The 15632-nt window shown below is 53.6% G+C and overlaps 1 protein-coding gene across 4 annotated transcripts in view; it reads right to left on the bottom strand.

The window, feature by feature from the left end:
- Positions 1–3501: 3501 nt before the first annotated feature.
- Positions 3502–15632, bottom strand: part of Myh14 (myosin heavy chain 14) — a 73654-nt gene continuing 61523 nt past the window's right edge. For all 4 annotated transcript variants that reach the window (XM_074058020.1, XM_074058021.1, XM_074058024.1 and 1 more), the window contains 9 exons: positions 14579–14791; positions 12854–13015; positions 12068–12196; positions 11300–11388; positions 11095–11218; positions 9530–9738; positions 6416–6524; positions 4731–4903; positions 3502–4122 (listed from right to left, as the gene is read on the bottom strand). In XM_074058020.1, the coding sequence (XP_073914121.1) occupies positions 3966–4122; positions 4731–4903; positions 6416–6524; positions 9530–9738; positions 11095–11218; positions 11300–11388; positions 12068–12196; positions 12854–13015; positions 14579–14791 (1365 nt within the window). In that variant the 3' untranslated portion in view covers positions 3502–3965. The remainder of the gene's footprint in view (positions 4123–4730; positions 4904–6415; positions 6525–9529; positions 9739–11094; positions 11219–11299; positions 11389–12067; positions 12197–12853; positions 13016–14578; positions 14792–15632) is intronic.

The raw sequence follows: 15632 nt of genomic DNA, 5'->3' as shown, positions 1-15632 counted from the left end.
GGTCGGGAAGAAGGTCAAAGGAGCTGGGGGTGGGGGGGGTGGGAAAAGGTTTTTTTTTTTAAAAAAAATCAAAAAGTCATTAATAATATGCAACCGAAATGTTGACGCCAGCAGACACCCCCGGGCCTCTCACCCCCTATTTGGGCCCCCAGGATGGTGGGGGAGGGGCCGAAGCCCATCTCCCCCATTCCCCCCACCCAAAGGAAAAAAAAAAAGCCTTCTCAGGTCTCCATGAGCCATAGGTTACCCCTCCCATCAACTGTGTAAATAAGTCCAAATTATACCAGATCCATTTTGGGGCACCCCCCACACACAACACGCGCCGCATGCCTCCCAGAACCCAGACCCCAGCTCTAACTCCTCAGCAATGAGCCGCCAGGGACTATATGTCGCGGGTTCGAGGGGACAGGGCTGGGAGCTCACCCGGTCGGGCTGGCCTTTAAGCCACTGCAGGACTCCGGGCTCCCTCCTCTCCCGCAGGAAGGCCACCAACCCATCACGCATTGATTTAGGAAAAACAAAAACCTAGAAAGTGTGGTAGGGTTGGGAGGAGGAGGGAGGAGGGCTCCCGCGGCGGCTCCCTCAGCCTTCTGGAGGATCTCGTGGTGAACCCCACCCTCATCCCTCACCCCCCAATCTGCTCGCCTCTTGTTGCATGGACTCAGAACTTCCATCCCACAGTTTCTGGGGTGATGTGGCCCTAGCACACAAAGTTCTCCATTCCCAGGACGTGAGACCGGCACCCAGAACTCCTGAGATGGGCCCTGGCACCCCGCACCCCCAATTCCCACACACTCCTGGGACTTGCCTCTGCACATGCTTCCCTTCCTCTCCCAAATGCCCCCACCCCGGGCAGCATCCCGGATCCCGGCATTTTTCAAACCTCCAAGACTTGACCCAGCTCCTCAGCTGTTTCAGCCTCTGGGATGCTCCAAACCTGACATTTCTCGGACACCCCAAATCTTCAGACTTGCCTCTCAAATCCTTAACATCAGACTCACCCGCTCCTTGGATGTTAGAACTTTCTAGATAGGATCAACCTGTCTGCAATCCCAGGAGCCAGACCCTCCCCAGTACCCCTTTCTCACGCTTAGGGCTGCCCACCCCCCAAAACCTCTTCCCTGGATACCAGTGTTTTCCAGAGTGTGGGACCCATGTCCCGCGCTGGCGAGCTAAACTTTTAGGGAGTAGGACACACGGGACGTTGTGTCTTTGGTGTGCGCGTTTTGTACGGGTATTACTGCTTAGCCAGAACACCGTTTATTTAGGTTAAAAGTTTCCAATTGAAAATAGCCAAAAGCGATCCTAGACGCTGTGCCCGACGTCGGGGACGGCTCGGGAGACAAGGACACCCTCCTCGGCTGGGATTCCAGCTGCCCTTCCCCAGGTCCTCGCCCGCCACACTGGCTGGCTCAGGCAGAATTACTTCTCACACCCCATCCTGGCTCAAAAGGGGCGTTACCTCCCCCAAGCCCAGGGACCACAGCGGTCCCAGAATCTTTAGCGGACCCTCCCTTTTGGAGCTGGGGGCCCATGGAATTAACAACCTCCTTCCCCCCTCACTCCCATCCGAGTTGGGGGGGGCGTCCCTGGGCGCGATTCTTGATGCAACGATTCCTATGCAAGGGGCACTTTTGAGTCCCCCCATCCCCCGTCCTTCCCTGGGACCCTAAACCCTGGTGAATCAGGGGTGAGGGGTGGGGCGGGTTTGATGGGGCCGGGGCAAAGGGCTAGGGGCTCCAGACACCAGGGTATGGGGTGGGGGACTGGTTATATTGCCAAAGGGTTCAACTTCTTTAAACAGCCCCCCAAATTCCTCCTGGCCCTCCCAAAAGCCGAAATGGGCGGGGAAAGGGGGTGAGGGTCTTTTCCAAAGGGTACTGACCTCTTCCCAACGTTTCCCCCTGCTCGCCAATCTGCCACACATCACCCAGCTTTTTAGTTCAGCTTTTAAAAAGTAATCACAATCGTCATAAAAAGTCCACAAAATGGGACTTCCGTTCCCTCTCTCCCCCTGCCCCAAGTCAACAGTGTGGGATGCGGGGAAGGGAGATCGAGCCAAAGGGACTACTTCCAAGTCCGGCTCCCGCTTTTCTCTCCCACCCCACCCGGGCCCGACCGCCCTCCCCCCCGGCCGCCAGGGTGCCTGCAACTGCACGCATGCGCTGCATGACGCGCCCCCCCACGCATGTCGCGCCCCCCCGCGCTCCGGGAACGCACGGACACGGGGCAAGGGGCGGGGCGATCGGGGAGGAATGACCGGCGGGGGGTCTTCCTGAGCTCAGCGGCTCCCCCTCCCCAACACACACAGCAATAAGTTTCTCACTCCAATGTGGGCGGGGCGGGCCTGGCCTGTCGCTGGGGCGGGGAGCGGTGGCACAGAGGGCGCTCTCAGGGATGGGGGCGGGGGTCCGGAGTCGGTGTGGGGAGGGGAGGTCTGCAAATCGTCCAACTCTGGTGCTAACGGCGGGTCTTCTCAGCCCACCCGCAGGGCAGGGAGGGAGGGGTCGGCAGGCCCCTCCCCCAAGCCTCCCCCACGCCCACCCAGGGTGCATGAACCGCCCAATGCAGAAGCTGCCGCATGTCATCCCCCCTCCCCAAAGAAAAAGTGTCATGCCCCCTTCCTACCCGCCCTCTCACTCCCCATCAAAATAAAGGTTTCCTTTTCATTTAAAAGTCGTCTGTTGAGAAGGTCTGGTTGAGGTTGGGAACACGCAGAGGGACTGGGGCTTCAAGTGTGGCCGAGGATGTGCTGTTTGGTGATCTAGACATACATCCCCTCGATCACTGGATCTCATTTGTTATTCGGGGCAAATGCCTGTCTCCGTTTCCTGGATAGCAAAGGGATAGCACCCCTAACTTAAATGTCTTTGGAATGTGATCCCATAGGTGATGGTGACTAGTCCCCAGGGGCACAGTGGGCGTGGGGACTGAGGGCCGCACCCTCTGTATTATTTATTAACTCTGGGTTTGAATCATGGTTGGACATCATCCTAGCTGTGTGTCCTGGTGCAAGTGGCTCAGCCTCTCTGAGCTGGTTTCCGGGCGCATTTTTTTATTTTCAATCTGCAAATACTTACTGAGTGCCTAGTAAGTGTCAGGTGCTGGAAAGCAGTGAAATCGCTACCTTTAAGGTTGTGCCCAGGCTGGATACATCACACCCTTAACACAAATGGTCACTGTCATTTTATTATTACTGTTATTATTTTACAAAGACCTGAGTGTTAGCTTGGGTGCAGTTCCCCTCCTGGAGCTCACTGGGAAGCTTGGAAGAGGGCCAATGCCACTCTGAGCCTTAGTTTTCTCATCTGTGTTCTGAAGGTAATAGCTCAGACACTGGGGCAAAGAAGACATACGAGCCCCATCCACAGGAGGACCTCACACCCCGCTGTGGAAGCCTTGATTAGAACCAGTAGCCTCCCATCCCCGCCCATGGAGCTGAAGAGGCCGGTGTCCTCCCCATCAGAGACCCCCGCAGGAACACACAGCCACAGGCAGGGGTCCAGTCGGAGGTTGGAGTTTATTTGTACCAGAGCCTGGAGACTGGGAGGGTGAGGGACGCTAAATCCCTCTGATCCCAACCTGTGACAACAGACCAACCAGAGAGGAGAGCAGAGCCCAGCGGAATGAGATGTCCCTGTCCGGCCCTTCTGCAGGCGTCCAAGGCTGGGGGAGGCCTGTCATTAGCAACTGAGGAAAGGTCAGGTGGCTGACGGACCACACCTGCCAACTACCCCAGTTTCCACCAAGCAAGAGGGAGCCCAGTCCTGGACCCCACTCCTCCTTTTGGGGGCCGTTGGTGGATGGGCGGTCTCAGGAGGCCCAGGTGGAGCTGGTGAATGCCAAGAAGTGCCAGAGGGCAGGGCAGTATCATTTCCAAAGTGCAAGAAGCCGGCGGTGGGGACGCGGGGCAGGTGCCGGTGAGGGGCCGCGCCCTGCACTCAGTGTGTCTGCAACAGCCGGGATCACTGGGACTGGGCGGGGGGCGGAGCCTCGGGCTCAGGAGGCGGGACCACAGACCCGGGCTCCGCCTCCTCGGCCCCCTCCTCGTCGGAAGCCACGCCCTCCTCCAGGCGGAAGACCTGCCGCACAGTGCGCGTGGTGAAGGTGAGCGGGCCTCGCCTGCGGGGAGGAGGACAGGCGGGACACAGATGACACGGGTGGCGGAGCGGAGGGGAGGTGGAGAGGGAGAAGAGGTATACAGAGAGAAGGGGAAATAGTCACATTGAGGGAGTGAGAGAGAGACAGAGAGAGAGAGAGGAGAGAGAGAGAGAGAGAGAGAGAGAGAGAGAGAGAGAGAGAGAGAGAGAAAGGGAGAGCAGGAGAGAGAGATCCAGATCAGACAGGGAGAAATGGAGAGAGATTGGTGGACACGAGAGATGGAACGGAGATGGGGGCACAGAGAGGTGGGGGCACAGAGAAGGAATGAAGGAGATGGAGGCACAGGGAGACAGCAGCGATGGGACACAGATGGGGCAGAGATGTAAGGATGAGGGACACAGAGACGGGGACAGAGTGACAAAGGAAGACAGAGAGACAGACAGAAAGCCCCAGCACAGGGATGAGACAGAGAAACGGAGGCAAGAAGACAGATTACTCCCTGGTTCCAAGTGCCACCCCTACTCCAACCCAGGGACCCCATTTCCCGCTCCTGCTGCCCCTGGCAAGCCCTCCCCACCCCGTCCAGCCTCTGCCTCCCTGGATCCATCAGGCGTGGAGTGGGCACGCACCGGAGCCGGTTCCTCAGCGTGGTCACCTCGCGGTTCATGGACTCGGCCGACTCGGTGACATCTTCCAGCTCCCGCTGCAGCCTTCGGCGCCCGGCCTGGGCCCGCGACGCCTCCTCCTCCGCCTCCTCCAGCTGCCGCTTCAGCTGCTTCACTCGAAGGTTCCCTTTCTCCAGCTTGGTGGAGCAACGGCCAGGTCACTTCTCTGGACACCGTCTTTAGCCCTCCCTCCCCAGGACCTCCTAGGCCCCAGCCCCACCCCTGCGGCCCCCTGTTCAGGTCTTGTCATTTCCCTCTAAGGCTCTCATGCCAGGCTCTCCTCTGTAAGCCGCCCTGCTCAGGGCCTGAGAAGGGTCTTCTGCACCAGAGATGACCCTGTCCCTTCCAGTTCACAACCCTCAATGGCTCCCCATCTCTTGCCTATCTCTCTTCTTTTCACAAGCCCACCAAGCAGACCAAGTTCACCAAGATTGCTTCCAAGCCTTGCCATCTCTCTCTCCAGGGAGAAAAAACAAGATCTTTTTTTTTTTTTTCAGTGCTGGGGTTTGAACTCAGGGCCTACACCTTGAGCCACTCCATCAGCCCTTTTTTGTGATGGGTGTTTTCAAGATAGGGTCTCAGGAACTATTTGTCCTGGCTGGCTTTGAACCGTTGTCCTCCTGATCTCTGCCTCCTGAGTAGTTAGGATTACAGGTGTGAGCCACCGGTGCCTGGCTCTGACTTTCTTTTTTTCTGTCTTTTATTTTCTCATTTTTAGATTTACTTACATGTGTATACACTGTTTGGGCTGCCTCCTCCCTGACTTTATTTCTTATCAGTCATCTCTCCACCCTGTTTCTTCTCTCTCACTACACTTGTTTGCCTTTTCCTCTGAAGTCACCAAGCTTATTTTGATCCCTCCCAGCCTTTGGACGACCTGCTCCTTCTGCCTGTTTCTTCCTCACCCTTTAGGTCTCACCTCAAACGTTACAAAGCACCTCAAAGAGCTCTTCATAATCACCCCAATCTAAAGAGGACACCCCACTCTTGCGCCTTCCTATCCCTTTGTTAGCTTTTTCTCTTCATAGGCCTTGCCAGGATCTGTGATTAGCTTTGTTTGTTAATAGGTTTACCAAATCCTTTCCTGTGCTCACTGTATGAACCCCACGAGTGCCAGGACCTTCAGGTGGCTTCATAGCTCTATTCCCAATGGCTAGCACAGTGTCTGTCAGGTAGTAGGTACTTAAACATTGTTTACAGCTGAACTTTTTTTGTGTTTGTTTTTTGGAGGCACCAGAATTTGAATGGAAGCAGGCACTCTTCCAGTCCATTTTGCTCTGGTTATTTTAGAGATGGGGGGGTCTCATGAAATATTTGCCTGGGCTGGCCTCGAACCTCTGCCCTCCTGATCTCAGCCTCTCAAATAGCTAGGATTACAGGCATGAGCCACTCATGCCCAGCTACAGCTGAGCTTTTAAGGGCACAGTGACTGTGTCTAGCCAGACAGATGTGGGATTTGATCCAGGCTCTATCATGTAGTAACTCCAGCAAAACAAATTACATCTTCTCTTAAGATAGCAGTTTTGCATCTTCAGAACTCTGAACTATGAGGTGGTGCCTACACTTGGACAGTCCAGCACCTGTACGCAGCTTCTTGTGGCTGTGCTGTTTCCCAGTCGGACGTCCCACTGCTGCCCTCAGCTGCTTACCTGATCCCGAAGTTGGTCGGCCACCCTTCTTTCCTCCTCCACCTGGAGAACCACCTCCTTCAGCCGCTTCTCGGCTCTGCGCACCAGCTTGCCTGAGAGGATGCGCTCTCTAGAGGGAGGGGATAGCAGAGGCTCAGGGAGGTGATCACCAGGGACCATCCCCATGGCCTTGCCCATCTCCCAGCTGGCAGACACTGTCACCCGTGCTCCCATCTGCAGGATATCTGTGCCTTTTGTATCTACCATGATACCTGATGTTCCTAAAAATGTCTCCTGTAAATCAATGTGAGTCAATGCTCTGTATAGCTATCCTTATCTCAACCAGCAAAACCCCTTGTTCCTTCCTATTATTGCTTATACTCTCTCTACAACAAAATTAGAGATAAGGGCAAAATAGTTTCTGCTGGGTATTGAGGGGGGAGCGGGAGGGGGTGGAGTGGGTGGTAAGGGAGGGGGTGGGGGCAGGGGGGAGAAATAAACCAAGCCTTGTATGCACATATGAATAATAAAAAAAATAAATAAAAATAAAAAAATAAAAATGTCTCCTGTGAGACTGTGATTTATTTATGTTTTTGCAGTGCTGGGATCTGAACTCAGGGCCTACACCTTGAGCTACTCCATCAGCCCTTTTTTGTGATGGATTTTTTTCAATATAGGGTCTCGAGAAGTATTTCCCCAGGCTGGCTTTGCACCGTGATCCTCCTGATCTCTGCCTCCTGAGTAGCTGGGATTACAGGTGTGAGCCACTGGCGCCCAATGTAATTTATTTATTTATTAGTGGGACTGGGGCTTGAACTCAGCTTCGAATTTACAAAGCTGGTAATAACCAGAGCAAAAACGACTGGAGGTGTGGCTCCAGTCGTTTTTGCTCTGGTTATTTTGGAAATGGGGGTCTCACAAACTACTTGCCTGGAATCTCTATCCTCCTGATTTCAGACTCCCAAGTAGCGAGGATTACAGGCATGCAGGGCCAAACTGAAATTGTGATTTATAATAAATGTATATGTGGTTTTCGTTTGGTTTCCTGGCACTTCAGAATCTCTGAAAGTATGTATCTTTTTGTATGCTAACGGCAGATGGCTGGGATGTGGTGGATGGCTTCAGGAAGGGACCCACCATGTGCCTAGGAAGTTGACTGCTTCAGCCTACACCCTCCACTTCAAAGGAGGGGAGAGCAGCGAAAGTGAAGGTGTCACCAGTGGTCAAGGATTTAATTCACGATGCCAACGTAATAAACCTTAGACAACCCTTAAGTACGGGGTGCAGGAGCTTCTGGGTTGGCAATCACGTGGAGGGTGGTACCTGAAGGGGTGGAAACTGTGACTCTTCTCACAAGCCTAGCCATATGCCCCTCTCTCTCTCTCTCTCTCTCTCTCTCTCTCTCTCTCTCTCTCTCTCTCTCTCTCTGGCAGTACTGGGGTTTGACCTCAGAGCCTCACACTTGCTAGGCAGGTGTTCTACCATTTGAGGCACTCCACCAGCCCTTTTTGGATTTAGTTATTTTTCAGATCGGGTCTCAAGTTTTTCACCTGGGCCTGACCCTCCTACCTATGGCTCTCAGTTGCTGGGATTACAGGAACACACCACTGTGCCAGGCCCACTCTTGCATCTCTCAGTGTGGCTGTTCCTGAGGGTTTTTTGTTTTCTTTTGTTTTTTGTTTTGTGGTACTGGGGAGTGAACACAGGGCCGTGTACTTGCTAGACAAGTGCTCTACCACTTGAGCCACACCTATAGTTCTTTTGACTTTAGTTTTGTTTTTGTTTTTGTTTTTGTCTTGGTGATAACTTTGCCTGGACTGCCTCAAACTCATGATTCTCCTGCCTCAGCCTCCCGAGTGCCTGCAGACAATGATGGGAACACTGAATGGCAAATCATGCAACTAAAGAGCTGTAGCCCATCTCAGCCTCAGTTTTGGGAAGAACAATGGTACTTGTCTCATGAGGATTACGTGATACATACAAGTAGTCCAACCTCTGCTACACCGAGTCCTGAAGAAATGGGAACTCTTAGTCCTGTTGTAATGCCTACTGCTGACTAGCATTGCTCATAAGGAAATCTACTGCAGCGAATGAGTGACAGGGAAATAAAGGCATCATTAGTTTGATTAGTGCAGTGGATCTCCACTGGGGAGTGCAACAGGATTGTTCTTAATTACTCCAACTGGAGATTTAGACTTAACCCTAGGTTGCTCAATTTCCTGGCTCTGGATGTGAATTTGTCTGGGATGTGGTGCTTGATGCAAGTGCAGCCATTCTGTGAACATGAGGAAAATACACAAACACTGACACTGAACCCTATCTTTTGGCTGGCTGGCTCCAACTCTTCTCATGTGAGAAAAAGAAACTTCTATTTCTGATGGATTGGTGGAAAAAATGGTCCCAGCTCTCATTCCGTTGGCGGTATGACTACAGCTGTTGCTATCAAGTACTGAGTCTTCCCCATGCCCTTGAACGTGAGTTAGCTACAGAACTTGCTCTGTTTGGTGCTGGGGATGGAATCCAGGGTCTGCTGCCTATCAGACAGGTGCTCACCACTGAGCTGCACCCCAGTCCCAGTCCTCCTTGTTTTGTTTTTTATTTTTTTATTTTTGGTGGTACTAGGGTTTGAACTCAGGACTTAATGCTTGCTATGCAGGCACTCTGCCACTTGAGCCACACCTCCAGCCCTCACTTGCTCTGTTTAGCAGACTATGGCAGAAGTGACATAGCACCAGCTACACCTCAAGGGCTCAAGAAACCATTCACACATTCCCTCACTGTTGGGACTTTGACTTTGCATATGAGCAATCCCGGGCTATCCTATTGAAGGATGGGAGCCACAGAAGCAGAAGCAAGTTAGCCCAGCTGTGCTGGTCAAGGTCTTACGCATACTTGCGCCCAGCCAGGATCAGCAAATCCATGTAACTAATCCTCAGCTGAGTAAAGATGCAGATGTGAGGCCCACTGAGCCAAGTTCAAGAGAACCTACCCAGCCAGCCCCAAACTCAGGAGCAGTAATAAAGAGTTGTTTTAAGTCACTAAATTGCGGGGTGATTTGTTACACAGCTATAGCTACCTGTTACACTGCCAGTGCGACTGCAGTTCCCTTGCAGCCCAAAGCATGCTCCCACCTACCTGCTCTCCTGCTCCAGTTGCTCCTCCGCCTGGGCCAACTTAGACTCAAGGGCAGCAATCACCATCTTCTGGCGGGCCCGGGCCCCAGCATCCTCCTCACCCAGCCGTCCCCGTAGCTCCTGGATCTGCCGCTCCAGCTGCTGCCGCCCACTCTCGGCCTTGGCTGAGAAACTGCGCTCAGCAGACAGCTCTGTGGTGAGGGACTCCACCTGCAGCCAGTGGAGTAGGGCAGGACATCATGACAGAGGCTCAGAAGGAAGGAGGTGGCAAATCCAAGCACCTCCTAGAAGTAAGTGAGCTGATGGTTACTGTGTGCCTAGCACAGAGCCTTCCATATGCTAAGTTTTCAGAAAAACAGCAGCTTGTATTTTTAGTGTTACTGACATATCAGCAAACAGCAGTGTCAGCACTGGGTTTTAACCTTTTGGACAGTTTTATTGCTATTTTAGTAAGTCCAGAGACCATCACAAACATGTTTAAATGCTGTAAATTCTACCTCTGACTGTGAATGAGTTTATCCTGGGGGTTATCACACTTTTGCTTGTGCCAGGATCATCTGGGGGAACTTGTGAGAAAAATGTGTGCTATAGGGTCCTGGCTGCCAGAGATTACGGGGTTGGAAGGGGCCCAGGAATCTGAATTCACAATGAGCAGACCACAGACTGGAGAGGAGACAATGGCAAGGCCTCAACACACTGCAGCTACAACATCGCAAATGTGTAAACACAGCCCTAATACTAGCTTCTGTTACTCTGAGTGAATGAGGCCCTGGGCTGGAAGTGAGTCAGCCCCAGTCTGATTGTGCTTATTTCACTCTGATCTCCCCAGGAGCACTGTCAGCTCGGTGGTTACCTCCGCTCTTTGGGCTTTTCAGTTTTTATTATAAAATAAAGCAGTGAGACAGAAAGCCAAGCATGAATGGAACAAACAGTTTCATGAGTTATTAAAAGGTAGGAAGCGATGAGTGACATGAAGGAAGTTAAAAGAGAGATCACAGGAGGGAGAGGGCTGCCCTGCACAGGGTGCCCAGAAAAGCAGGCTTAGTGAGTGAGACTGAGGCACACTAGGAGCAGTGCAAAAGCCCTGAGGTGGGCATGAACTTGGCTTCCTCATGAAACAGTGCAGAGTGAAGACTTGCCTGTGTGGGCCTTGCAGGAAGGCTATGACTGGCTTTCCACTGGTCCCCAAGGGAATAAGGGCCAGGCCTTACTCCTCTCTGGACCCCCATGCAGTGTCAGGTGTGATTTGAAACACTGAGAACATAATGTAGACACAAGTCTCTCTTTGGAAACCCCATTCCTCTGTTGCCTGCCTGGCAAACTCCTACACTTACTACAAGATCTCCTCTACCAGGCATCACCTCTACCAGGAAGCCTCCTCTGATAGCCCATAGCTCTAAGCCAGGTAGTAGTTTCTTCTAGGTTTCCAAAGTGCCTGTGTTTGCTCCTAATCAATCTTCAAAACCCAACCCAAAGACCCCCTTCTCTATATTGAGTAAGAGGCCTGGAGATTACAGTCCCAAGCCCTGGGGACGTGGGCTGGCAGGGGTGGCGAGCTGTGCGCACCTGCAGGAGCAGCTTGCGGTAGCGGTCATTGAGCAGCTCAGCGCTGCTCTGCTCCTCCTCCAGTTCCTCTTCCATCTGCCCTAGGCGCCCCTCGAGCTGGCGCTTCTCCTCCAGAATGGCTGTCCTGGGGAGAATGGAAGGGGTGGGTGAGAGAGCAGGATGGCTAGAGGAGGAGGCCTGTCCCGGGTCACCAAGGGCCACTCACTTGCTGAGGTTGCCGTTTGCCACCTCATCTGCCATCTCGTCCCGCTCCTGCTGGGCCTGCCTCCGGGCGCGGTCTGAGGCCGCCAGTTCCTGCAATGACAGAACGGTGACAGGACGGGGTGAGGGGAAGCTCGAGGGACACCAGCCTCACCCCTCCCTGTCCCTCACACTTCATTGTTTCCTGCCACCCCCCATGCTGTCCCGGGGTACACTGACGGGACCACCTCCGAGGCCCTCGCCTTCTCCTCCTAAGCTCAGTGTCGACTTTTAAGGTTGCTTCGCCTCCATTTCCCCCAATCACCGGGCCACATCCACAAGGTACCCCCTGTGCCTCCTGCTGCTGGGTGACTCTGCCTTCTCCCTCCTCACCAGCCCTCTCAAGCCTCATCCTCTCCCCAGCCTCCCTGCCTCCAAGTCTTTTCCCACCTCCCGTCCATCCCCATGGAACTGACAACTGATCCCGACTTTGTCCTGCTCAGAATCCCACCATGATTTTGGGGCTACAGCCCCCAGGACAAAAATCCCTGGTCTCCCAGCTGCGCAGGAGCATGGTTAGCCCCGCCCACTTCCACAGCCTCTCTTCTCACGTGTAAGCCCCGCCCACCTCAAATTCCAGGACCATGTGCTGAGCCCCGCCCATCCCAACCTCCTATCCTAGGACTCTGTGGTTAGCCACGCCCACTCCTAAAGCCTCTAGTCCCAGAGGCACGTGGTTAGTTCCGCCCACCCAGGACCACGTGACCAGCCCCGCCCGCCTCCCCGGCCTCACCTCCTGCAGCCGCAGCACCTCTGCTTCCAGCCCCTTGAGGCGCTTCTCACTCTCCCGGTTCAGAGTGAAGATCTCCTCCCGGGAGCCGCGGGTCTCCTCCACCTCCCGCCACAGCTCCTTCATCTGGGTCTGGGCAGAACGAGTGGGCTTGGCTTGGCCATCCTCTCGGGGCCCTCCCTACCTTAGCACCAGCCCTGCAGGGGCTCCCGTGGACAAGCAGGGCGATCTGACATCCCTTGCAGACCCGGGCTTCTGCCCACAAGCCCCTTGCTGTGTGACCTTGGGCCCACTCTGCTCCTTCTCTGGGCCTCAGTTTCTCTCTTAAGGCAAGTTCAAGTGGGCCTAACGCAAGTGTAATATGGAGAAAAGGAGGAACAGAGAGGTTTCCATGCCCAGGGTAGCAAGTACCAGAGCCAGCGTTTGAACCCAGGCTTCTCTCTCCAGGGTGTATCTATGACACATAGATGTAGAACTATTTTTGTGGGACTGGGGTTTGAACTCAGGGCTTTGCATTTGCAAAGCAGGCGGCTCTACCGTGAGAGCCACTCCTCCAGTTCTTTTGCTCTGGTTACTTTGGAGCGGGATCTCGAAAACTATTTGCCTGGGCTGGCCTGGAACCTTGGTCCTCCTAAATAGCCGGGATTACAGACGTGAGCCACGCGGCCCCCCCCACCCCCCGCTGGGCTGTGAACGTTATGGAGGAGCAGCTGATCTGGTGCACTGGTGGTGGAGAAGGCAGGCTAGAGTGGGTCTCATCCCGGACCGTGCGGGTCCCCCTCTCCTTACCTGCATCTTCCGCAGCTGCTTCACTGCGTCCTCCTTGCCCTGCCCCGCGGCCGCCGTCTGCGCCTTCAGCTCCTCCAGCTCGGCCTCCAGCTTCTTGCGCGCGGCCACTGCCAGGGCCCTCTGCTTCCGCTCCTCGTCCCTTTCTACTTCTGCGTCCCTCAGCTGCGGGGAGCGGGGGTGACAGGAGGAGTCAGGTCAGATGACAGGACGCCCAGACCTCCTCTCTGCACTAGTGTCATGGACGTCCACCTCAAGCCCTGTTCTTCCTCCCTCCTTCCCGGCCTCCATCGCCACCCTACAGCCCCACACAACTTCAGAGGGGTCTTTGACACCCAGGGCTCAGCCTGCTCACAGCCCTGGCCTGGGTCCCCAGTGCCCCTGTGCAAATCGTGGACACACATCCAGAGTTGGGTCAGGGTGCCAGAAGAGAGGAGAGCCACTCAGAGACCTCTCTGACCTCCAAACTTCTCGCACCCCCTTTCTGGAACCTGTTGTATTCCGTAGCCCACAGGGGCCTTTCGGACACTCACAGTTGCCCTGCCCCTCCCAAACTGGGCACTCGCCACTTGTCACCCCTCCCCCCCAGAGCAGATGGTAGGAACCCCCTGGACTGAATGAGCAATGAGTGAGGATGGGGACTTCCTGGAGCCAGTCACGATGGAGTGACCAGTGGTCAGTAGTTTGGCGTGCACAGGGGCTGGGGCTTGGTAAATACAGGAGACTGGGCACGTGAATGACAATGACACAAAGCTGAAATCATTTTTTTAGCAACACTGGGGTTTGAACTCAGGCCCTTGAACTTGTACTTAAGTCACTTGAGCCACACCTTCAGCCCTTTTTTTGCATTTAAGGTTGTTTTTTTCTTTTATTCATATATGCATACAATGTTTGGGTCATTTCTCCCTAAGGTCGTTTTTTTAGAGAGGATCTGTGTTTGTGCTGGGGCTGACTGGACTTTGATCCTCTTACCCAATCACAGGTGTGTCCCACCATACTCAGTTCACTGACTGAGATGGGGTTCTTACTAACTTTTTGCCTGGGGTTGGCCTCAAACCATGATCCTCCCAATTTCCACCTCCCAAGTAGCTGGATTACAGGCGCAAGCCTGTGCATCTAGCTTCATTTTTTGTTGTTGTTTTGTTTTCAATACTAGGATTGAACCCAGGGCCTCACACATGCTAGGCAAGTGCTCTGATTATAAGCCACATCCCCGGCCCTTTTGTTTGTATTTTATTTCTGAGATAGGGTCTTGCTAACGTTGCCAGGGCTGGCCTTGAACTCTCCATCCTCCTGTCTCTGACTCCCAAGTAGCTGGGATTTCATACATGAATCCTGGGTCCTGGTATGTTCTTTAGGGTGGCAGTCAGATGAGGTAGCTGGGTGAGTGGAGGGAGTAAGTGTCCATTGGTGCAGAGGCTGAGTAAGGGTATGCATATGTGCACATGCATATGTATACGTGCATTTGCATATGTGTGCATGTATTTGCGTGTGTATGCATTCATTTGCATGTGCAAACAGTAGAGGAGACACGTGGACAGTTTGGTAGATGAAGGGCATATGCTTTGGTGCATTAACAGCTCAACAGGATGTGTATGGGGCTGATCAATCATGACAGGAAGATGGCACCATGGGAGGAGGATGACTGGCCAGTGGGAGGGTCTCACGGGACCCCTTGCCTGCCCCAGGGCACACCCAGGCTGGACAGTGGCCCTCACTCAGCTGTACCTGCTTGGCCAGCTGCCTCCGCCTCTCCTCGCCAGCCTCATCGCGGCCCTGCAGGTCACGTTCATGCTGAGTCTTCAGAGCCTGCACGGTCACCTCCAGGCGCAGCTTGGCGTCCTCCGCTGCCGTCAGCTCATCCTCCAGTTCTGTCACCTGTGTCCGCAGGTCACTGGCTGCCTGTTCTGCCATCCTGCGGGTTCGTTCCAACTCATGCACCTGGGCGGGAGGGAGTGAGCAAGTGTGGGTACCCCAGTCTCCATGGGAGGGAAGCTGGGGTCCAGAGTAGCGGGGGATGCAGCAAGTCAGTGTGCCCGTTCTAGTTATTTCCTCATTCATTCGGCATTTCCTAAACACCTACTATGTGTCTTGTTTTAAATCACTGTAAAACTAACCTGTGCATCATACAGACTGAACATCCCTTATTTGGAAATCCAAAATAAAAAAAATATTTTTAAGTCAGTCTCCCTATGTGTCCCAGGCTGGGTTTGAACTCAAAATCTTCCTGCCTCAGCCTCTCCAGTGCCGGGATTACAGGTATGCACCACCATACCAGCTCCAAAACTTCTGAAGAGCCAAGATGGCACCACCACAAGTGGGAAATTCCACACCTGACTTCATTTGACAGGTGGCACTCAAAACACAGTGCACTAAGAATATTGTATAAAATAATTTTAAGGGATGTGTATAAGGTGTCTATGCAGCATAAACGAATTTCATGTTTAGGGCTGTGTTCTAACACATGATATAGAATTACACACAAGCAAACATTCCAAAATCCAAAGCAATCCTAAATCTGAAACACTCTGGTCCCAAGCACTTCAGTTAGTGGGAGGTCGCTCCACTTGTAACTCTATTACCCAAAGCTTGCGACAGTTCAGTTTAAATGTCCATTTCATCAGTGAACTCTCAGGGCTGGAGGTGTGGCTCAAGTGGAAGAGCATCTGCCCAGCAAGCTCAAAGCCCTGAGTTCAAACCCCAGTACCAGTAACAAATGGGAGGAAAAAAAGAAAAAGGAGCATCAGCTGACTCTCACTCTAGGTGGGCTATTTCCTTGTAG

The sequence above is a fragment of the Castor canadensis genome, chromosome 16, assembly GCF_047511655.1.
Source record: "Castor canadensis chromosome 16, mCasCan1.hap1v2, whole genome shotgun sequence".
Lineage (NCBI taxonomy): Eukaryota > Metazoa > Chordata > Mammalia > Rodentia > Castoridae > Castor > Castor canadensis.
Note: the sequence above shows the minus strand (reverse complement) of the source record. Positions and strands in the feature narration are given on the sequence as shown.